This window comes from Syngnathus floridae, chromosome 16, assembly GCF_059516105.1.
Source record: "Syngnathus floridae isolate MCC-2025c chromosome 16, RoL_Sflo_1.0, whole genome shotgun sequence".
Lineage (NCBI taxonomy): Eukaryota > Metazoa > Chordata > Actinopteri > Syngnathiformes > Syngnathidae > Syngnathus > Syngnathus floridae.
The window spans coordinates 472,028-492,314 of NC_142428.1; the positions used below are offsets into that span (position 1 = coordinate 472,028).

A 20,287-nucleotide genomic window follows, 5' to 3' on the forward strand; every position below is an offset into this window, starting at 1 on the left:
CGACAATTTGGACGTGCAGGAACATCTTGTAGAATTTTGCCCTGAACATGTTCGATGATTGAATTTATTTCGAATGACTCATGTTTTTCTTTTATCTCAAAGTTTTTTCTCCGAGCCGTATTACAACAGTTTGTGTTTTTACAAAAATGTATTGTTATCTTTATTGCCTTTAAAACAAACATTTGGGCACATCGTTTCATGATTGCATCATGCACAAGTACGCAAATGAAGACTGTTTGTGGAGAAAAATACATTTAATGTGTATGGTTATAATCTATTTGACCTCGTGTTATATCATCTCCACGTTTATATGTACAGTATGGGATGTACAGCAGATATGCTCTTTTCTTGTACATTTCAAATGGTCAATAAAGTTGAGAAAAAGTCAAATCAAACATGATAGTTTGGCCTGCTACCCTTTTTGTCTACGCATGTACCAATGTATGCATGCATGCATGCCTGCGAGCATGTCTGTCTGTCTGTCTGCCTGTCTGTCTGTCTGTCTGTCTGCATTGTAAAGAGCAAGGGTTTACAGTTTCCCTGGGTTCTAGTTTGTCTTTATTTGGAGAATTCTTCTCCACTGATCTGTGGCCATGAGGTATCACGTATGCTGGTAGTGAAGTTGGTCACTGATTACACGCTGGGGTTAGTGTTCAAATATGCTCTTATCTGGTTTGGGTAACTGGAAAAAAGCAGTTCTGGGTGCTGTTCAAAGTTTTCTCTACGTTTTATTACGTAGAACAAATGACACAGGCTTTCTGGGTCATCTGCCAGACATTTGGGCGTTTTGTTCATAATTGTTCAAATGTTTGCGGTCACCCAGACAATTGAGTGTTTTCCATGAACATAATTGCACGAGGGTTCTCTAATCATCCATTAGCCTTCTAACACAATTGCAATGGGGGATGAGATGACCGGAGGTGTGGTGTCTGCAAATGGGCCTTTCTACACCGATGTAGATATTGCATTCAAAAACAGACGTTTGCAGCCAGAATCGTCATTTATCACATTGTCAGTGTACTCCTGATGAGTTGAATGTTATCCTCTTTGAAAAAAAACCCCAAAAAACAACTGATTTTATTTGAAAAAATATGGACATTTCGAAGTGACCCCAAAGCTTTGAACGGTAATGGACATATTAATCTAAGCCTTTAAATAGAACTATCTGAAACTACACGTACATCCATATTCAATGGCGTGTTCATATTCATGATATTTACACAATGTGCAGACAGTAGAGGGTCCCTTAACCTTCCTCACTTTAGAGTTCGAATTTGTTGAAAACAACAGTAAATGGGTTCAATGCAGAGACAAATTTCACCACACCCAGATGTGTGTGTGTGTGTGTGTGTGTGTGTGTGTGTGTGTGTGTGTGTGTGCGCGCGCGTGTGTGAGATAATCATTGGCTCTTGACCTCTTTTTTTAGATTGTGCTCTATGACAGATAGACAGTGACATCCAGTGGCGGCTGGTGGAGCTTTCTCTATATACAGTACATTCATTTTCTACACTCATCAAGGGCAAATGTGACTCACGCCTAAGAACAATTTAGAGCAGCAAACGTTTTGCAAAGAGGGCCACATTTGGCGTTTCAGCTTCTTTGATTTTCGAATGATGAATTCATTGACATTGCATTGAGAAAGGTTTTTTTTTTTTTTTTTTTCCTTTCTATCGCCCAGTGCAATCTGTTAACCACTCACTAAGGGGCACTTGCCCTTTGGTTGAGATTCTGCTCTCTGCGCTTGAGGCGCTTAATCACATAAAATCTTCCAACACAAATAAAGGCCACCACAGCCAAAGCAGCAAAAATCCACAGCCAAGTAAAGGTGGCAGCGGAAAGAGTGGAAGCTTTCCTCGTGTCATTGTCAGGCTTGACGTAACCTCTGACAGAGGGAGTGGTGATAAGGAAAGGCTCATGGACTGCTTGGACACATTTCACCTGATGTCTGAGTACATAACCTTCTTTACAGGCACAGACAAAACTTCCAAATGTGTTTTGACACTCTTGCTCACATTCGTTCATCAAGCACTCGTCGATGTCCTCGCACAATTGATCGCTTAGGATAAAGCCGTCGGGACAGAAGCAAACACCGCCAGAGTTTTTCTCACAGATGGCCGGGCACGTCTCCTCGGCGCAGTGGACTCGACAGCGCCTGCCGTCCGTCCTGTCCGCTGCGTATCCGTCGAAACAAGAGCATTTGAAGCCATCTTTGAGCGGGATGCAGACATGCTCGCACGGAGCGTCCGAGCAGCCCTTGGAACTGGGGAAAAAGGTCACGTCGGATAATTCTTGTGCCTGGCACGCATCTCGGTGGGAGGCCCTGCACAGGAATCCGTCCATTCGATCTGAGCACGGCCACTCTCGGAGCTTTTTCTCGCTCGAAAGGGAGACGCAGCTCGGAGAGCAGACTCGAACGCCGTCTTTCCAGGCCAAGGAAAAGGGAACCCGGTCGCCGTGCCCTTTGCCAGAGGTCCACTCGTAGCCTCTCGTATGATGAGAGAGGTTGCTGCAGGCGTCACCGGGCAGATGAAGTCCAAGCCAGAAGTTGCCAGCAAGCTCTTGCGCCACCATATCAAGCAATCGTTTCTCTTCTGTTGACTGAAGTGTCATTAGCACTCCTTTGTTGGCTTGACATCTTTCCTCGGCTGTTGCGAAATCCACTCGGTCTCGGTTGATCAGCAAGCACTCGCTCCCGAGGCAGAAAGGTCGACAGGTGGCGGCAGGCCGCGTACCACAGCACGGCTTGATAGAGGACCAGGAAAGAAGAGACAATGTCACGAGCAGCTGGAGATTCAAGCGGGCCATGTTGCTGCGCTGTCGTTCATCTTCAAATGCTGGCGCGGGGCAGAGCAGAGCAGAGCAGAGTAAGAGCTCTGCAGGCGACTGCGGAGAGAGCGGAAGGAAAGCCAAGGCAGGAAGGAAATGAGATAAAGACGGTGTTTTTCCAACGTCAAGCGCAGGGGCCGGAACACATATACGTGCGTGCAGAACAAAATCAACTCTTCTCGTCTCCCCTTTACATTGCACAAAAACACATACGTACGCCGGCTGCGACCAACACAGCCAACACCTTCCTTCCACCAATAGTAAGTAACAGGAATAAAAACGAGCATTTTGTGTCGTGTTTCCCAGTATGTGCTTTCAGGAGCCTCCTCTCACATTCCACATAGCCAATTGCTTGCTTAAACATGCCAAAGGGACTCCGCTTCTTTCTTTCTTTGTTTGTACAGTATGTGATGTGGGATTGGTTGCCAACCGGTCCAGGATGTGCACCACCTCAACTGGGGCATGCCTGGCACAGCTCATGAAATTGTCCATGTGCACGCAGCTACAGTGTGTGTGTGTGCGTGCGTGTGACAGCAAGGGGGGAAGAAGGAAAGTTATAAAAAAGAAAAGAAAAGCAGGAGAGACGAGGGTTGCATGCGTGGGCGGCGTTTGCAATTGAAAAGCGAGAATGACTTGGACATAAATGACATAAATACACTTGAAATGACACTGTCCGCACAATTAGGGCAATCTTCTTCATCGGGTCAAAGGTCATCAGTCAAGATGGATTCATAGAGCTTTTCTAGGCGTGGATCAAAACCAGAGGAAACCCAACAATAAGTGTCTGTGGCACTTTTCTTGGCTTCCTTTCTGGAGCGGCGACATCGCACGATGGCGACGGCTGACGTCACCGTGACGATGAGCGACAAAGGCACCAGCGAGCCCAGTACGCAGACGAGCACTCTGGAGTTGAGCGCCGCGGCGCTAGCAAACAGGGAAGCGTTGCTGGGGGCGACGAAGGGCACGTCTGTGGGAGCGGGCGCTCCCGTGGCCTCCGTCGATCCAAAGTCACCGGCGTCGGCTGGCGTTTCCTGGCCCACCTTTCGGGTTACATTGCTCACATCCGGGGCGCAAGTCATGGTGGTCCCAGCGGCGTGCGCCGCGTGAAAGCCCTCCGGGCACACGCACATGAAACTTCCTTCACTATTCACACATCTGAAGGGACAGCGCTCAGTGGCGCATTCATCCACGTCCACGCAGGAATAGGCGTCGTCTGACAGAGCCCAGCCGTCTTTGCAGTAGCAAGAGAAGGACCCGGCTGTGTTCAAACAGCCATGCGTGCATTTGGACCGCAGGCATTCGTCCACGTCACGACACTCGCCGTCCATCATTTCAAAGCCGCGGCGACACACGCAGGTGTAAGCGCCCACCGTGTTGATACACGCAGCAGCGTGGATGCCGCCGCCGCACGGCGATTGGGAGCGCTGGCACTCGTCCACGTCGGAACAGTTGTGCCCGTCGGCTGCCAATTGGAAGCCTTGGGGACACGTGCAGAAGGCTCGCTGCTCTCTCACCACGCACTGGTACTCACAAGGGTCCCCCGCGCTGCACACGTCCGGGATTCGACACGAGAGTCCGTCGTCCTCAAGGACGTAACCCCGATGACAGAGGCACGCGACCCGATCCGACGACACCTGCCGGCACACGTGTTGGCATCCGCCGTTGTCGTCCTCGTCACATTTTCCACGTTCCGTCGGGCAAAAGGGACCCGGCACCGTCCACTGGTAGTTCTCGTCGCTCCGGGCGCAAACGGAATAGTGTTGGCGCCGGTCAGCGCACGTGACCAAGGCGTACGTTCCGAGCGGCAAGGATTTCAGCTCATTTTGGACGGGCTCCTGGGAGAAAGGCGGCGTGTAGGAAATGCGTCCGGAGCCCGACAGACGCAGAGGGCCGCACATTCCTCGGAAGTAAAACTTACACACAGACGCCGCCGGAGCTTTGCAAGTTCCGGCGCTCCATTTGGGCTGCTGCCGGTCATTGTACGTGACCCTTACGCAGCGCTCCGTGCAAGTGTGCACGGGTTCTTGATTCCAGTTGGAGTAGTGCGAATCTTGGTCCCCAGACAGCCACTTGAAGCCTCGGAGCGGCGCGTCAGCTAAGACGCAATCCCCTCTGTGCAGCCTTAAGCCGATCCAAAAGGCTCGCGTCTTGTCCTTGCCGACGGGCGAGAGGAGAGCGTTGAGAATGGCTTCTTCCTCTTTGTCTCGCACGGTCATCAGGTAGCCTCCGTTGTGGAAGCAGCTCCGATCGGCCTCGTCGAAGCTCACCTTCTCCGTACGGACGGTGTAGCAGGCGTCGGACGTGCACATGGTTTGCTGTTGGACTCCGTCGAATCCTTCCAAAGAGGGGATGAGAAAAAGTAAGAGTGAGATCAGTGGCATGGTTGCGCTTCACAAGAATTGTCTCCTGAAATGTGAGCGACGCGCGGCCGCCTGTTTTGCTTTTGCGTCGGCGTATCCTGTTTGGGACAACTAAAGGCGGAAACAATGTTTAAGGGCTCTTTCTTTCCTTCATTCTCTCTCCTGAGCCCAGAAGTTCCGTTTGGAGCTGGGAAACAATGGGCCACTGGGCCGTGTTGTGACTGGCTCTCCAGATGTCTCCGGCCCCTGCAGACTCACGGCTTTTAAGGCGACTCCCTTAATTGTATCGAGTTACGGTACGTGAACGGGCAGAGCTCACGTGACAATTGGAAAGTGGGGAGGGAGGGAGGGAGGGAGGGAGGGAGGGAGGGAGGGAGGGAGGGATGGATGGACGGATGGATGGACGGATGGATGGACGGATGGACGGGTGGATAGGGTGGATAGGGTGGATAGGGTGGATAGGGTGGGTGGGTTCTGGTGGGTGGGTATTATCTTTTGGCTGTTTCATCTACAGCACTTGTTTTGAAAATGTGAACACCTTTGAGACTCCAATTCCACTACAATGCTGATGATTTATGACTTGAGACGAAAAATGGGTTTTTCACCATGTTGGCATTTCCACTTTCCAGGAACATTTTCAACAAAACACACATTGGATGGATTGATTTCCTTGAAGGTTTTCAAGCCGCTGCTAGAGTTTCAAATTGGTTTGCGTTGGCCTTGCGTCCTGCATTCTTTCCGACTATTCGACTGGAGGAGCCCTCCAGTGAAATAGCTCACAAAAGTCAAATCATGAGCGAGCTCCAATTGATTTGTGCCGCTTGGAATTGTTGCTTTGATGGGAGGAAAAAATAGGACTCTGGGCCCAGCACTTTGGAACGTCATTGGCCCCCTTCAACCTATGCAGACATAAATACAGTAAAGGTTCCGTTTGTGTTTGATTGGACGGAGTTGAGAACGTATTCTGTCGACAGCGTGCATCGCTGACGCTGGTTCTCGGTGGTCTGAACAGCGCAGCAAAACAGTTCCTGTGTTTGTTTGAACGCAGCGGATGAGCAACTACAATGGCAGGAATTCCACTTCCAGCCTCCTTCCCTCCCTCCCTCCTACAGCCACGACTTCAGCTTTTCCAGCAAGATCATTTGAAAGTAGTATATCTTTGTGTGTCAAAGAGGCAGCGAGGAGGCTTGCCAGCTGTATTTGAGAAACTGTTTCCAAATGCTCCATTTGCTGATGTCCATTGACTGCTTAAGGGTGATTTGTGACTTCCAATAGGAATGGAATGTGCAATCGCTTCACATTGGCACTCTCTATTCCGGTCTCCTTTTGTTCCCATTGGGGGCACAACCCTGATCCCTCCCTAAATTTGGCGAATGGGGCTCAAGGTGAGCGGTTGTTGCGACTTTCAGCGTGTCCTCAACAGAGGTCACCAGAGTAGCTCAATCGCAGACGCATCATTTGTCAAGCATTGTCTGTTTTTGTTTGAACCCCGCCCCACTTACATAGCAGCAAAAGACTATGTGAAGGTCAATTTGGACTCATGTTGAATGTCTATCCAAGTTGTAGTGGTGCTTCTGTACTTGCAGCGTTTGCGTGCGCTTTGTGTTTACACACTACAGTATTGCGAAACCTTGAACATGCCTGGGCAGTTCGAATATTTGATCATGCAAAAACATTTTTTCTGAAATGGCAAAATAGGTGGCGCTTCAGAGATGATTACCATATTCATTGCCGTCTAGCCTCAGCGATGTGCTGCTATTATATAAGGCAAAAAAAGCTGACCTTCTCACGCGTGCTTCGCTGAGCCACCTGGAAACAGCAACATACACATCCTCTACTTCCTGGTGAGTGAATACTGACATTTTACGATCAGATATTTGCTCTACCTTTCAACTTGAATATTAACATGGGCTTTGAATAAATGAGCAGCTCCCACCCAATCCCCGCAACCCTGGTGAAGAGAAGTGCTACAGACAATAGATGGACATTTTCTCAAGATGAGATTTGAGTCTCCGTTCCTCTGTTGACCTGAATCATGTCATCATTGCTTATCATACCATCTGTCTGAGCCAAACATGCAAGAAATGTCAGTCGTAAGAAACAAATGGATCAAATGAGCAACTTTGAGCTCGTGAGCCAACGACACCGATACCGCTGTGCTCGACTCGTTTTTCACAAACGTAAACGCGTTTGCATGGCATTTGTGACATTCTGTCATGAATCCAAATTTGAAATCATCTGCCACCGTTTATCGACCCGAGATAACCCAAAAAGTCCAAGTTGCAAAACCGGCCGGCTCAGTCACTCTCTTCTCGTCACGTCTTGTCAAACGAATGACAGACGGCCTCATGTGTTTTCTTCAAGGGCAAAAATGGCAATGACACAAGTTCTGACAATCAACGTTAATGCGTAACATGTTACGGGGGAGCCCATTCGGAGAAGCCACTGTACTTTTGAGACGCTAATTATTATTAGTATGATTTGAAACTGGAATGTAATATGTCGCTACAAATGCTGAGGCGGTGAAGAAAACAAATATTTGAGTTCCGGCCGAAGCTGCAGCAGGGGAACCTTGAGAGTGGAGTTGCAGAAAAATCGAAATGAATTCCCACTCCAGGTGTGGCATTGATTTCACGATTGGCTGCCAAGCATCCGTCCTTAAAATTCATCTGGACGGGCAGGCGGGGCAGGCCGGCTGCGGCTCGGAACAGGATGAACCGGATTGATTCACGTTTGCGAGGAGATGCGCTCTTTGATTTCCAACCCGAGCAATCTCCTTGTGTTGACATTCTATTTAGAAGGCGTTACCTTTGACAAAAAAGATCAACGTGAAGAAAACTACCGAACAAGGGACTGATTGACTGACTGCAAGCAAGCAAGCGAGCAAGCGAGCAAGCGAGCGAGCAAGCGAGCAAGCGAGCGAGCAAGCAAGCAAGCAAGCAAACCAAAGTGTAAATATGGTGCCACCTTTAACAAATAGTAATGGAAGAAGATTTGGCCTCTTGAACTGCTGTTCCTTTACAGCGCAGCACGGGTCAGCGCCGAAATGCTTTCTCCAGGCGTGTGTATGAGCATCATCAACGCACGGCATGCAGGAGACGCTTACGGGACCGTCAGCAACCCCGAGGTGCTCTTCAAGCAAGACTACCGTGGATTGAAAGCGTACTGCGTCAGCCGCCAACTCCGCTACATCGACGACATGTTCCCCCCAGACGCGCGATCCCTCGGCAACGCTGTGCTGAGTCCTTCGGACCTCAATGCCGTGCAATGGCACAGACCGGGAGTACGTTTAGTTTTTCGAACGTCAAATTCGGACGCGTCCTAAAATATTGTCCGTTTCAGAAACTGGTTCCCAATCCATCTTTTGTTGTCGATGGCATCTCCAGGTTTGACTTTGGTCAAGGCAGGCTTGGTAAGAAAATGAAAGTGAATCATTCAAGAGCTTGTTACACTACGCTGAGCACTCACTCTAAATGTCTGGTGTCAGGAAATTGCTGGTTCCTTGCATCGCTAGGTGCACTGACATTCAAGCCAGCTGTCTTTCAGCACGTTGTTCCTCCTGAGCAAAACTTTGTCGAGGACTACTGCGGACTGTTTCATTTCCGGGTAAATGACGTTGCACTTTTCTGACACGCTGGCGTAGAGTGCAGCTCTAGCTGTAATCACAATCGACAGCAATACTGCTTTAGCCAGAAGAAGAAAAAAACAAAAACAAACAGCAGTTACTTACCATGACTTCTTGTAGCAGAGGCTGATGTAGTCGCTGCTGCTGCTGCTGCTGCTGCTGCTGCTGCTGCTCAAACCTTTGTAACCTTGAAACATCACAAGAGCAAAAATACAATACACTGTGATGAATACATAGTAGTATGTATGTATGTATGCATGTATGTATGTATGTATGTATGGATGGATGTATGTATGTGTGACTTCACCTCTCACACCATTTCAGTTCTGGAGATTTGGCAGGTGGCTCGACGTGGTCATCGATGACAAGCTCCCAACGATCAATGGCAAACTGCTTTTTGTGAGATCCAAAGACCCAAGAGAATTTTGGCCCGCTTTGTTGGAGAAAGCTTATGCAAAGTATGGAATCTTTTGTTCATGCGTGTATCGAATGGGTTTCATTTGCTCATTTCTATCATCATCATCATCATAACAATAATTGCAACATACTTGTGCCAGGGTTTGCGGTTCCTATTCAGACATGAGTGCCGGAACAACCGACGAGGCGTTGGTGGACTTCACGGGCGGCGTTCACATTTGTATCACTCTGTCAGATCCTCCCCAAGACCTTTGGGATCTTATGTGCAGAGCCGGACAATCCATGGCGCTGATGGGATGCGGCACTCCTCAAGGGGTAAGCGCAACGTTAGCGCCGGCGCCCTTGAGCCATTCCTTGGAGGCTTTACGCAAACACCACTGGAGAGACAGACGATGTGATGTCTCTTGCAATTTCAAGGGAAAGGGACGAAATGTGTCTTTCAAGATCCTACATGTCCCTATCATTCATGCATCAAAGAAAAGCTGCATTTATTGTGAGTCACTCCACATCTTGGACGGATTAGTCGCTAAAAGATGCTTGCTGTGACTTGTAGGAGACAGCAGCCAACACGGTTTTGCCAAATGGATTGGTTCAAGGCCACGCCTACGCGGTCACCGGGGTCAGACAGGTGAACTCTTCAAAAGTTGCACTGGAGGAACGTTCGACTTTTGCTTTACACGTCGGAACCTTTGCCTTTTGGAACAGGTGATGAGTCGAGGCCAAGCAGTCAGTTTGGTGCGATTGTTAAACCCCTGGGGCAGGGGCGAGTGGAACGGCGACTGGAGCGATCGGTACGTGACACCTGATGCAAATCCAGCTGGAATCTTTTCATTCGCCCCACAAACAGAGTAGGACTGTTCTAAAGTCAAAGTCAAAGTCAGCTTTATTGTCAATTTCTCCACATGCCAAAGACACACAAAGAAACCGAAATTTCGTTCCCCCCTATCCCACGGTGACAAGACATGGCTCACAACAGACAAACAAGTAAACAAGTATAACATGCGGGACATACCAAATTCAAACGGTAGAAATTGATGAGAGCCATTTTGCGTTGTGCTGTTGGAAATGATGCCTCCCCCCCCTTCCCCCAATGGCCAGGTCACCTTTGTGGCAAACGGTGAGCCCGCAAGAGCGATCCCTGTCTCTTTCCGTGGTGGAGAATGGGGAATTTTGGTAAGCGACGTACTTGAAATGCTTTCTATTGCCGATACTCCGGAGTGATTGCAAGCAAACGCCGATTCCCACAACAGGATGAGCCTACAAGACTTTTGTCGATTTTATTGCGATCTCAACATCTGCTGTATGTGTCCCGACTTCCTTGACGGAAACGCGCACTGCCATTGGAGAACGTCCTTCTACGAGGGCAGATGGCTTGCTGGGAGAACAGCTGGAGGATGCATGAACGGTACTTTTGCAATATCTGCCTTTGGGCGGGCCACCAAAGCAACTCTTTGTTACAATCGAATGTATTTGGGGCCGCTTTTATAATCGTCCAATCAAGAGAGATTAATACGGAATTGGTGTGACGATGCGGGTGAACACTTTGTCCACGACGGCACGATGAGCGTCAACAAACAGGCTATTGGAGTCATTGACAAAAATTGTTTGTTTGTTTGTTTCCATGACAGAGCAGAGCTTCTGGACTAATCCGCAGTATCGAGTCAACATTGAGCAAGTTCACAGTGGCAGTCAATGTGCTCCCAAACAAGGGGAAAGAAACATGCTGGTGTCACTCATGCAAATCCCGGACAAAAGAAACAGAGCCTTGGTCAAGAATCTCCACATTGGATTCTCCGTATTTCAGGTCAGTCATTTTGAATGCTAACAGCTGTCATGATTCAAATATAGGATATGAGAGAGAGAGAGAGAGAGAGAGAGAGAGCATCTATTTTTTCTTTGTCCCCGACATGAACCAACGGTCATCAGGTCCCAAAAGAAGTGAGTATCCTTCCGTCAGTGTCATCCATCATACTATGTTGCAACAGAAATTGACTCGTGTCAAACGGAATCCCAGTTGGCGGCCCAGAGGGGAAGTTTTCCGGCATCTTTCTTCAGCAGAAACAAACCGGTCGTGCGGACTAAGAGCTTCACCAACGCTCGTGAGGTGATGGAACTGGTGGAATTGGCGCCAGGGGAATACCTGATTGTGCCGTCAACTTTCAAGCCCAACGAAACGGCCTCCTTCATCCTGACCATCCTCTCCAAGGCCGAGGCTCATATCCAGTAAGTTCACCCGAAACGATGTATGTACGTATGCGCAATCCTGACTTTGACCTTGACAAAGTGATACCTCCACAGTGAGACTTCTGGCGCTCATGGATATAAAGACGATGAAGAGGTTGTCTTTGGCTTATTTGATGGAATTTAAAAGAGGACGGTGCATTTTCAACACTACCTTCCTGTCTCGCAGAGCCCAAATGCCGCCGCCGATGACAGAATCCTGTTCCAGCAACTATTTGGCCAGGTACCTCTTGCATCTTGAACTGGCAAATGTGGATGTTGTCATTGGAATAGAGTTAAGCAGAAAAAGTCTGCTCAAGCGCTTTTCAGGTACAGCCATCGGGAACTCACGGCGCCTTTAAAAAAAAGGTCTTTTGCCATTGCTCGGCCGAATGAGTCACTTGTTGAAGCGGTTGCTCGCACTTGCTTGCGCAGCTTTGTTTTCCACGTCAACATCATTTCAACGCTGAATGAAGTCTCCGAAGTCTAGTGGCTGCTCTTCAAGCGTCGGCCAGAGGCGACGCCCTCCTTCTCACACGTTGAAAGGGACTCCAACCAATTCAATGACAAAACCCTGACATCCATTTGCTCATAATGCTGGTCCATAAAGCTGAAGTGGATGTATGCATCAAAAAACGTCTACAAAGCACACATAGCAGAACATGCCCGTTGTTTTTTTGGAATAAGCTGAATAAATTCACACACTTTGCTCCCCTGCCAAGCAAGCTCCGTGTCAAAGGTGCATGTGCATTCTCTTATTTGATTTCAGTATGACGAAGTGGATGCCGAACTGCTTCAGAAGCTCCTCAATGATAGTGTCTTGAAAGGTAAGGCTGGGGCAAATGACATTTTTCATACATTTAACAAAAGGAATCCCCTTATCTGTAAGCTGTTTTTTATTTTTATAGGAGACTTGAAAAGTGGAGGCTTCAGTATCGATGCATGCCGCAGCATGGTTGTTTTGATGAGCGTATCCTTTGTCATTATTTTCATAGGAACCACTCGTTTAGCGGCGTAAGTCTCGACAGATTGCCATTTTAGCTCCTGTCCGGGGCGTCATTGGAAAATGCATCCAAAATATTCAGTCTATACCAAAAAGACGTTACGGTAGTTTTGAAACCTGTGGCAGGCAGCCTTACATCTTGATGTCGATTTGAAGGCAACTAGCAACGGCAAACTGAATGCTGGGGAACTTTATAGTTTGTGGAAGAAGGTTGCCAAGTACAAGGTAGGTATAGAAAGAAGCAAACAAGTAAAAAAGAAGCAATTGACACTTTGGCTTGAGCTCAAGTCAGGTCCTCTCCGTGGCTTTCTCCAGGATCTTTTCCGACGTATTGACGTGTCAACTAATGGAACCGTCACACTGAGTGAGCTGAAGAATGCTGCCGTTAATTTAGGTATTGGGTGGACCCACCTGACGGCCGTATAAGTCCGAAAAGGGAGCATTGACGTTCCTCCTACGTGCGTCTTTTCAGGAATAAGGGTCAGCGATAACATGCTGAAAATGTTGACTTTGCGCTATGGGACTTCCTCTGGACATATAACCATGGAGAACTTCATCACTCTTGCTCTTCGTCTTGTTTCTATGAAAAGTGGGTGCATTGGGATATGACACAAGATGCACATACATACTTTGTCATTCTCAAATGCTTTTTAACTTTGTCCACATTAGAAATCTTCAATCGTTTTTCTGATGGAACGACCATGACACTTCCTGAATCGGAGGTACTATGAAACGTCACCCGAGAGGATGTTTCGACGAACTTTGACAATGCATTTCTTTTCCAGTGGATTCAAATTTCCATGTGTACCTGAAGAAGGAAGATGAATGAGGAGGAGGAGGAGGGGGAGGAGGGGGAGAAGAAACGCTCGCTTCATTGGGCCTCATTCACTAATAAATGACTGTTGGGCATTTACGCCAAATCTGGGTGGAGCAGCCTCATTTCCTTTGCGCCACTGACTGCGCGTGAGATAAGGAAGCAGAATTTGCGGAAAAAAGGCAATTCTTCACCAACATTACCCCAGAACCTTGAGAACTCTCCCAATCTTTTTCCTATCATCGGAAAGCCGCCCGTCATGATTCTTAAGTCATTCTTAAAGTAAGGGAACATGCACAAGTGTTGCTTTGGTCATGAAAATAAAAAAGAACTCGATAGAAGGCGGCCACTTGAACGTATTGGAAAAGTTTCGATCTGCGATATTCATCACTTACGTTTCACAAAATATCTTCACAATGTGGAAGTTTGTCGCTCCACCGATCTCCTTCACAAGCAATCAAGGCATGGCCGCCGGTTAATCGAAAGCCATGGTAACAAGAGTACAGGGCTACCAATTTGCCGGCTAGCTCGAGCAGGATGTAATCGCCATTGTCGATCTGTCCCGGAGAGCCGCAGCGCTTTAAATCTGGGGGCGGATGGATGATACGTACGTTTGCAAGTCAATGCGTTGGAACATGAACAACATGACACTTTCAACTCCAATAGACTCCAATTTGACATTACATTTACACAAATAGTTTTGCAAGCTCAAGAGAAAAAGTGCTGGCTGAGGCAGACCAAGTCCATTTGGACATTTTGTCCTACTTCAAATAGTCCTTTCAAAATGCTCATGAGCAAAGTGGAATGAAAGAGCGGGAGAACAAGCTGACGACCGAAATTGATATCGATTCCGCTCGGCTGCTTCTTATTCTCATGACAAGTCCGACGCACGGGAGAAATCCAAAAAGTACAAAGCAGGATGGTCAAGGATGTTGTTGCACTGCATGCAGTCAGGCGCTCGTTTGGATAGTCCATGCTGATATGGCTTACCTTGACTTTTTTCCTCTCTCCACGCCTCCAAATCCATTGGCGGTAAGGTGTCACACGAGACGTAACCCGAGGGGTACTTTCCGAATACGAAGGCATCCGGTGGGACCTCGGTGATGTCACTGTTGTCGCAGATGATCTTAGACAGTGAAACTTTGACAAGTTCCTTCCTCTGCGCTTGGCTGAAAGTCTCCTCTGCTTCCCACCAAAATCTGTAATAAATAGCAGGTGTAAATCTTTGACAAAGCAAAAGTGGTCCAGCAGAGTGGTCGGTCACCTGTCGCCGTCACGAAGCGCCTTCATCTGTTTTGCAATCAGGCAGGCAAACAGAGGACCGGTTCTTGAGCCTGGCAGAAAGGTCTCGACGAGTCCCCCCAGCCATACGTCAATGTTGTCAGGGTGCTTGTACACTTCAAGTATCCTCTCTGCAACACTGGCGTCACTCACAACCTGCTTGAAGTCTTCCAGTGTCCTGATGCGCTCCAGTCCACAAAAATCTCTCCAGTCATTGTATCCTGAAAAGTAAATGGAGCTTTGATTGGAATGTTGTAATGTCACTCATCTCCCTCACCACACTCCCCCACCACACTCCCTCCCTCCCTCCCTCCCCCCCCCCATTTTTGCCAATCCTGATGCATCTGGAGAAGGACGAGTTTTGTGTTCCCATTCAAACATGGGCTAACGCAGCCAACGCAATTACAAATTCATCTCGATCATATTTGCTTGAAGATTGTACTGTTGTTTGTCGTGTTGTTGAGCGCTCGAGAGTGACGACATGTTGCAGATTGAGAATCAAAACATACCACGGCGTCCGTTTGGTCTTTCCTCGTACGGGACTGTGAGCAACGGTCACGAAAATTCACAATATAATGATATTTTGGAGTTCACGGACATAAGCATTTCTCCACCTGCAAAGGTCACACGATCCCTGAGACCGAGCAAGCGAGCAAGCAACCAACCTGGCAGAGCGTGATCTCGCCCTCTCTGCAGGTTCAGTGAAGCCAGGTCCATGTCTTGCGGAACAGCTAAAACAATCAGCCTCTCGGTCAGCTCATCTGCCAACAATTTGTTTGGAAGGATGCTGGCCGCTTCCTCTCCGACCGCACCTCGAAGGATCGGCTCAATCCCGCCTACGAAAAAGCACATTGGCTTCAAGCAACATCACTGCCACCACTTTCAACAATAGCTTGTACGTACCTTCTTTGATGATCCTCCATGGACTGAAGAAGGTATCGTGCAGCTTTAAACTGGGGAAGAATTCATGTTCCTGGTAGCTCTGGTTGAGTCTCCTGACGACCGGGGAGATGGTTGCGTGACCGAAGCGGAACGCCGCCGTGGCAAACACATTTGAGGCAGATGGATCCACCGTCGGATCGTATCCTCCGTACGGTCCAATGTACTTGTCCAAAAACTCTTGACCAATTATTTTGGGGACATAATCTCTCATGGTTATCATCTTGGAAAAGAGCAGAAAACAACCCAAGATATCATGTATTGATGTATTGATCCGAAATATCGGTGGAAATATTGACCGGCACACACCTGGTGCAGCGCCCCAATAATCTTGCGCGTTTCTTGATATATGGTCTCGGCATTCCAGTGAGCATTGAGCTGCTGAAGTGTCTCTGCTATTCGATTGTGCTGCCTCAGCCACAGAACGTGCAAAGCGATCAGAGGCAGACCCTCGTTGACTCGACCGTCTCCAGCGCGGAAACATGCCGCCTTTTCCCGCCCGCGGAGACAGACGGATTGCAGGGATTCTGCGAAAGGTAAGTAGGCTCTTCCTTTGGGATCCCCAAAGTGCGCGTTAACAGTCAGCTTCCCGTTAAAGCCGCCGAGGTCTCGCAGAAACCTGTTCACTTTGGGACTGGAGCCGTACACGACTGAAGCGTCAATGAAGGAGGTGATGGAATTCATCTGCTGCTGCTGCAAGGCTTGCCGCACGTCAGGCCCCAGGCCATTGAAGCAGGCTGCCAAAGAGCGATTGAAAGGCATGCAGCTTTGTCTCTTCGGGGGCTTGTCGTGTACCTGCGGAACAAAAAGGGACATCGGTGACACGCTACATCGTTATCATGGGACTCGGGACTTGACTTCAAAGTCGGTCGGACGCTGCGGTGGGAGCGATGAGCACTTCCCCTTGGATATTGGACTTCCTCGTTGGCTTGCGCTATTCCCTTGTAACTCGCTTGCATCGAAGGAGACCAGCATTTGGGTTGAAAAGCAATTTCAAAGTCATCATCGTTTAATCAGGCAAAGCATTTGCTCCCGTTGCCTGGCATGACAATGACTGGAACGGCAACTCGCAAATGCCGCATAGTGTCTTTTCGGTTCTTTGGCAAAGTGTTGGAGCCCTCCCTTTTCGTCAGCAAATACTTTCGATCCGATCATACCGAAGAAATGGGACTTGCTTGTATGTCATTTCATTCCCTTTCAATGACTCCTCTAGGAACTTAGGATCACAACCCGTTCAGATTCATAAATAGTACATTGGATTTGAAGGCAGACAGGGCCAAGGTGAAAAGCGTGCTTCGGAAATGAATGTCACTTGACCTGGATTGGAAAGCAGGGATGCACATTTTTACAAGAGTTCAGGCAGTCGTCGTCGTCTCCAGGCTTCCCGGCGGGGCTTTGAGGGGTCAACGTGATGTCATGGTCAATGTACTGGCCCCACTCCACAAGCATATGCGAGTAGGTATCATCTTCGCATTTGACGGAGCTCCCCATGATCTTTTTGCTCACTTCCTTTGGCTGTTGAAACGTAGCAAGAAATAGGATGTCCCTAGCTGATTGATAACAGAGCTGAAGATTCCTGAAGCATTACCGTGGGAAGCTCAAATCCATGATAGAGCCTTCCTGCGTTCCAACCTTTGGGTTGTCGCACTCCATCTTCATATTGTGCTGGAAGCCACCTTATCAAAGGAATGTTGGCTGCGCCCCAGAAATGATTGTACCTGGCATAAAAAAGCACAACCCATGAGGATTCAAACGTAGTGATCAATAGTCAAACATCAAGCGTTCAATGTCGTTAAGGTTGGAAAGTCACAGTGAAATGGCAACTTTTTTGGTGACTTAGTTCAAAAGGACCAGACTCCTCAAGGGTTAACTCGCTTTTTGAGTCATATAAAGAGAATTTTAAAATCATCCCAAATGTCTGAAGAAAAAAAACCCCCAATTAGGCGGTGTCTACGTGAATCATTCGAGCGCCTCCAATTCTACAATGAAAGACCGCCGCTGCCAACAAAGTCACATGATTATTAATCATGGTAAACTTAATTAAGTACAGTACCTGTTGTTGCACACGCCATTTATGGTACGATACTTGCTGAGGTAACTGTGTTGGCAGATAGCTGGATGCGCTGGAGGTGGACATCCTGACAGCTCTGCCAGAAGCTCCACATGCTCCCACGAAAGCAAACCTAACACGTATTCCATTCATTTGTCAAACAATAGCCTGAAGATTCAACGTTAGCGACTATGGAAAGTGAGCCCACCTGTTTCCGTGATATCCCTTTTGTACCTCTGCTTCAGTTTTTGGTCAAGGACTCGAAGGGTTGCGTGGAAAGTCTCGGCAGCACGTCCTATCTCCAGGGTCTCTGGCTCAGCTTGTTGACCAAACGTAAAGCCGCCGAGGGAAGGCGCACGTGAACTCCGTCTATGCGCACAAATAGAAAGAAAGAAAGAAAGAAAGAAAGAAAGAAAACAAAAGGAGGACGTGCCCTGTTTCCAAAGAAAGGGTGCCAGTCATTTTGCTCCTTGATTACCTTGGTCTGGATTGAAAAGCTTTTTCAACAAGCGTTTGGAGACTTTCTTGATATGACGACACGATCAAGTTTGTGACGGATGTCGCTGTAGGGTACGTGACAAAACTGTCTCATCATAATATCCTCGTTTTCTCTTGAATAAAGTTGTGGTGAAGAAATCAAAGTTTCCATGATTTACAAACCCAATGAATGAAAAAATGAAACGGTGAGTGAAAAATGAAATGCAAACACGCCAATGTCACATCCAGCAAGGATGGGCTCAAGTTCACCACCGTGTGAACACGTGCATGAGCAATTAGTCCAACAACAGTACGTGACAGATGAAATGGATTTCATGCATATTTCAGATAGCACATACATTTGCACCACACTTGAATTTATCTGAGAAACTAACCGAATACATAATACTTTTCAATTTCTCGATGCCAATTACTAGTATCGGATTCATCACGCAGCAAAACAGAAAATAGAAGAAAAAGTATTTCATTAAAAAGTATCTGTCAGGAGGTGTGAAAACATCATTCCGCCGACAACCCCCACCAAAAATGTTAAAAAGCAAAGTGTCAAAGGGACGAACGGAGCAATCAATTTGTGTTTTCACCACAGTAAAGTAGCCTTTGAAAGCAGCAGACAGTTGAATACATATCTGACATTTAATGACATTTCCTTCCATTCCCAAAAAGCACCAGCGCAGATTGCCATGTGCTGAACAAACAACGAAACGTACAAACGAGAAACAATCCTAAAATGTGCAGCTGGTGATCATTTGCAGTCTCATCGGCATTTAGCCAACTCCCCCCCCCCTATTCATTCCAACAAATACGCAATATATAAATGTATACTTTATATTTAAAAAAAAAAAAACTCTTACTGTTGAGGAAGTTGTCTTCATCCATTGGGCTAATTGAGGAAATAATGGCAAAATATAACATTGCATAACGAGCCATTCTATGCGAGCTCAAGTCAAGAAGAAAACCTCCTGATGCTCTTAATGTTATGCTTGTGTGGCTCAATCAGTGGTCACAGCTTAAATAAACCAGCCCACACTAGAGTGGCTCCGAGATTCCATTCTTGCTTTGTCAGCTGCTGGAGGGGAGCTCTGCAACAACCACCCAGACAAAACACATCCGTGTCCTTCAACAACACGGAAGACAGGACATTTGCAAGAGAGAAAAATGAACAATGGTACGTACGCAGGTTAGGCAGGTTAGGCAGGTTAGGCAAGTTAGGCAGGTGAGGCAGGTGAGGCAGGTGAGGCAGGTGAGGCAGGTTTGGCAGGTTTGCCAGGTTTGCCAGGTTTGCCAGGTTTGCCAGGTTTGGCGCTACACCAAATGGATGGATGGATGGATGGATGGATGGATGGATGGATGGATGGATGGATGGCTCCATTTCCCAAGTCTACAATAAATGATTCACGCGCTGTTGTATGGAGGGGGCGGCTGGGTGGCACACGGGCAAACACGTCCGGCTCGCCGTGCAGGGTTTGATCCCGGCTCCGGCCTTCAGGTGTGGTGTTTGGTGACTTTGAAGCAGAAGCAAGAAAACATGCTTGGCCCGATTGTCATTATGCTTGTACCTTGCTTACTTAAGTTATTTTCAGGGTTGGAGTGGAACATTCTTTTTTTGCCATAGCATTGTTTGGCCTTGATCAAAGTATGTACTGAATACTGAGTGAGAAGCTTTATTCTATTGTTGTGCATATTTCAACCTTTTTGGAAATGCTGAAACTTTTCGAGGACACCAGAACATAGAAAAAGCTCTTCAAGAAAAGCTTTTGTAGTGTTTCTATTTGGTTTATGGCTTTTTCCTTCCATAAGACTCATTCATTCATTCATTCATTCATTCATTCATTCATTCATTCATTCATTCATTCATTCATTCACTCACTCACTCACTCACTCACTCACTCACTCACTCACTCACTCACTCACTCACTCACTCACTCACTCACTCACTCACTCACTCACTCACTCACTCACTCACTCACTCACTCACTCACTCACCCACTCACCCACTCACCCACTCACCCACTCACGGACGATTTTGAAGTCAGGGCTAGAAAGCTTACAAAGATTTGCCATGATTGGCCACAGGGTCAATTTGACTGAAAATGGCTCTTGGTATCTTATCATCTACGAGACATACTTGAGAAGTTATGAGAATGTGATGGGTGCGCTCGGGTGCGCGCGTGTGTGCGTAACACAAGCCCTTGAAGTGGCTACGTGTTATGGCAAATTGTGCAGGCGTCAAGCGTGAGCGTCATGGCCTGCTGCT

General features: G+C 47.7%; 4 protein-coding genes across 9 annotated transcripts; 1 reads left to right on the plus strand and 3 right to left on the minus strand.

Moving 5' to 3' along the window:
* Nucleotides 1-233: 233 nt before the first annotated feature.
* Nucleotides 234-3,504, minus strand: LOC148384770 (thrombomodulin). The gene has a single exon (XM_088400956.1). It carries the CDS (start codon nucleotides 2,803-2,805, stop codon nucleotides 1,699-1,701), a length of 1,107 nt encoding a protein of 368 aa, XP_088257082.1. The 5' UTR covers nucleotides 2,806-3,504; the 3' UTR covers nucleotides 234-1,698.
* A 23-nt stretch (nucleotides 3,505-3,527) lies between these two features.
* Nucleotides 3,528-8,978, minus strand: cd93 (CD93 molecule). Of its 3 annotated transcripts, none has more exons than XM_088400952.1 (3): nucleotides 8,917-8,978; nucleotides 8,655-8,842; nucleotides 3,528-5,161 (listed from the first exon to the last, which is right to left on the minus strand). In XM_088400952.1, exon 3 carries the CDS (start codon nucleotides 5,133-5,135, stop codon nucleotides 3,531-3,533), a length of 1,605 nt encoding a protein of 534 aa, XP_088257078.1. In that variant the 5' UTR covers nucleotides 5,136-5,161; nucleotides 8,655-8,842; nucleotides 8,917-8,978; the 3' UTR covers nucleotides 3,528-3,530. The 3 variants fall into 3 exon arrangements, with proteins under 3 accessions (XP_088257078.1, XP_088257079.1, XP_088257077.1); XM_088400953.1 differs by lacking the exons at nucleotides 8,655-8,842; nucleotides 8,917-8,978 and adding an exon at nucleotides 6,907-6,927 and having other exon boundaries at nucleotides 3,528-4,979; nucleotides 5,094-5,161; XM_088400951.1 differs by lacking the exons at nucleotides 8,655-8,842; nucleotides 8,917-8,978 and having other exon boundaries at nucleotides 3,528-5,490.
* Nucleotides 6,868-13,375, plus strand: LOC148384772 (calpain-1 catalytic subunit-like). 3 transcript variants are annotated; one of them, XM_088400948.1, is made up of 23 exons: nucleotides 6,868-7,030; nucleotides 7,985-8,137; nucleotides 8,211-8,469; nucleotides 8,529-8,598; nucleotides 8,674-8,792; nucleotides 9,136-9,269; nucleotides 9,369-9,543; nucleotides 9,782-9,856; nucleotides 9,934-10,019; nucleotides 10,327-10,401; nucleotides 10,479-10,633; nucleotides 10,857-11,032; nucleotides 11,155-11,166; nucleotides 11,243-11,451; nucleotides 11,527-11,566; nucleotides 11,639-11,692; nucleotides 12,218-12,275; nucleotides 12,357-12,418; nucleotides 12,608-12,676; nucleotides 12,767-12,845; nucleotides 12,924-13,040; nucleotides 13,121-13,173; nucleotides 13,237-13,375. In XM_088400948.1, the coding sequence occupies exons 3-23, from the start codon at nucleotides 8,233-8,235 to the stop codon at nucleotides 13,261-13,263; spliced, it is 2,082 nt and encodes a 693-aa protein (XP_088257074.1). In that variant the 5' UTR covers nucleotides 6,868-7,030; nucleotides 7,985-8,137; nucleotides 8,211-8,232; the 3' UTR covers nucleotides 13,264-13,375. The 3 variants fall into 3 exon arrangements, with proteins under 3 accessions (XP_088257074.1, XP_088257076.1, XP_088257075.1); XM_088400949.1 differs by having other exon boundaries at nucleotides 6,887-7,030; nucleotides 7,988-8,137; XM_088400950.1 differs by lacking the exon at nucleotides 7,985-8,137.
* On the minus strand, nucleotides 9,063-20,178 carry tpo (thyroid peroxidase). 2 transcript variants are annotated; one of them, XM_088400947.1, is made up of 13 exons: nucleotides 18,885-20,178; nucleotides 18,014-18,098; nucleotides 17,744-17,904; nucleotides 17,539-17,668; nucleotides 17,074-17,203; nucleotides 16,803-17,000; nucleotides 15,795-16,280; nucleotides 15,450-15,708; nucleotides 15,212-15,382; nucleotides 14,530-14,767; nucleotides 14,256-14,464; nucleotides 13,661-13,851; nucleotides 9,063-9,605 (listed from the first exon to the last, which is right to left on the minus strand). In XM_088400947.1, the coding sequence occupies exons 1-12, from the start codon at nucleotides 18,958-18,960 to the stop codon at nucleotides 13,664-13,666; spliced, it is 2,331 nt and encodes a 776-aa protein (XP_088257073.1). In that variant the 5' UTR covers nucleotides 18,961-20,178; the 3' UTR covers nucleotides 9,063-9,605; nucleotides 13,661-13,663. The 2 variants fall into 2 exon arrangements, with proteins under 2 accessions (XP_088257073.1, XP_088257072.1); XM_088400946.1 differs by lacking the exon at nucleotides 9,063-9,605 and having other exon boundaries at nucleotides 10,094-13,851; nucleotides 18,885-19,112; nucleotides 19,207-20,178.
* Between the last annotated feature and the right edge of the window lie 109 nt (nucleotides 20,179-20,287).

Coding starts and splice junctions, on each gene's coding strand:
- LOC148384772 (XM_088400948.1), top strand. CDS start 8,233: ATGCTTTCTCCAGGCGTGTGTATGAGCATCATCAACGCACGGCATGCA. Junction 8,793..9,135: donor GCGGACTGTTTCATTTCCGG/GTAAATGACGTT, acceptor ACACCATTTCAG/TTCTGGAGATTTGGCAGGTG. Junction 13,041..13,120: donor TCGTCTTGTTTCTATGAAAA/GTGGGTGCATTG, acceptor TGTCCACATTAG/AAATCTTCAATCGTTTTTCT.
- tpo (XM_088400947.1), bottom strand. CDS start 18,960: ATGGCTCGTTATGCAATGTTATATTTTGCCATTATTTCCTCAATTAGC. Junction 15,383..15,449: donor ATGGAGGATCATCAAAGAAG/GTACGTACAAGC, acceptor GCTTTTTCGTAG/GCGGGATTGAGCCGATCCTT. Junction 13,852..14,255: donor GAGAGAGGAAAAAAGTCAAG/GTAAGCCATATC, acceptor ATCCGCCCCCAG/ATTTAAAGCGCTGCGGCTCT.
- LOC148384770 (XM_088400956.1), bottom strand. CDS start 2,805: ATGGCCCGCTTGAATCTCCAGCTGCTCGTGACATTGTCTCTTCTTTCC.
- cd93 (XM_088400951.1), bottom strand. CDS start 5,207: ATGCCACTGATCTCACTCTTACTTTTTCTCATCCCCTCTTTGGAAGGA.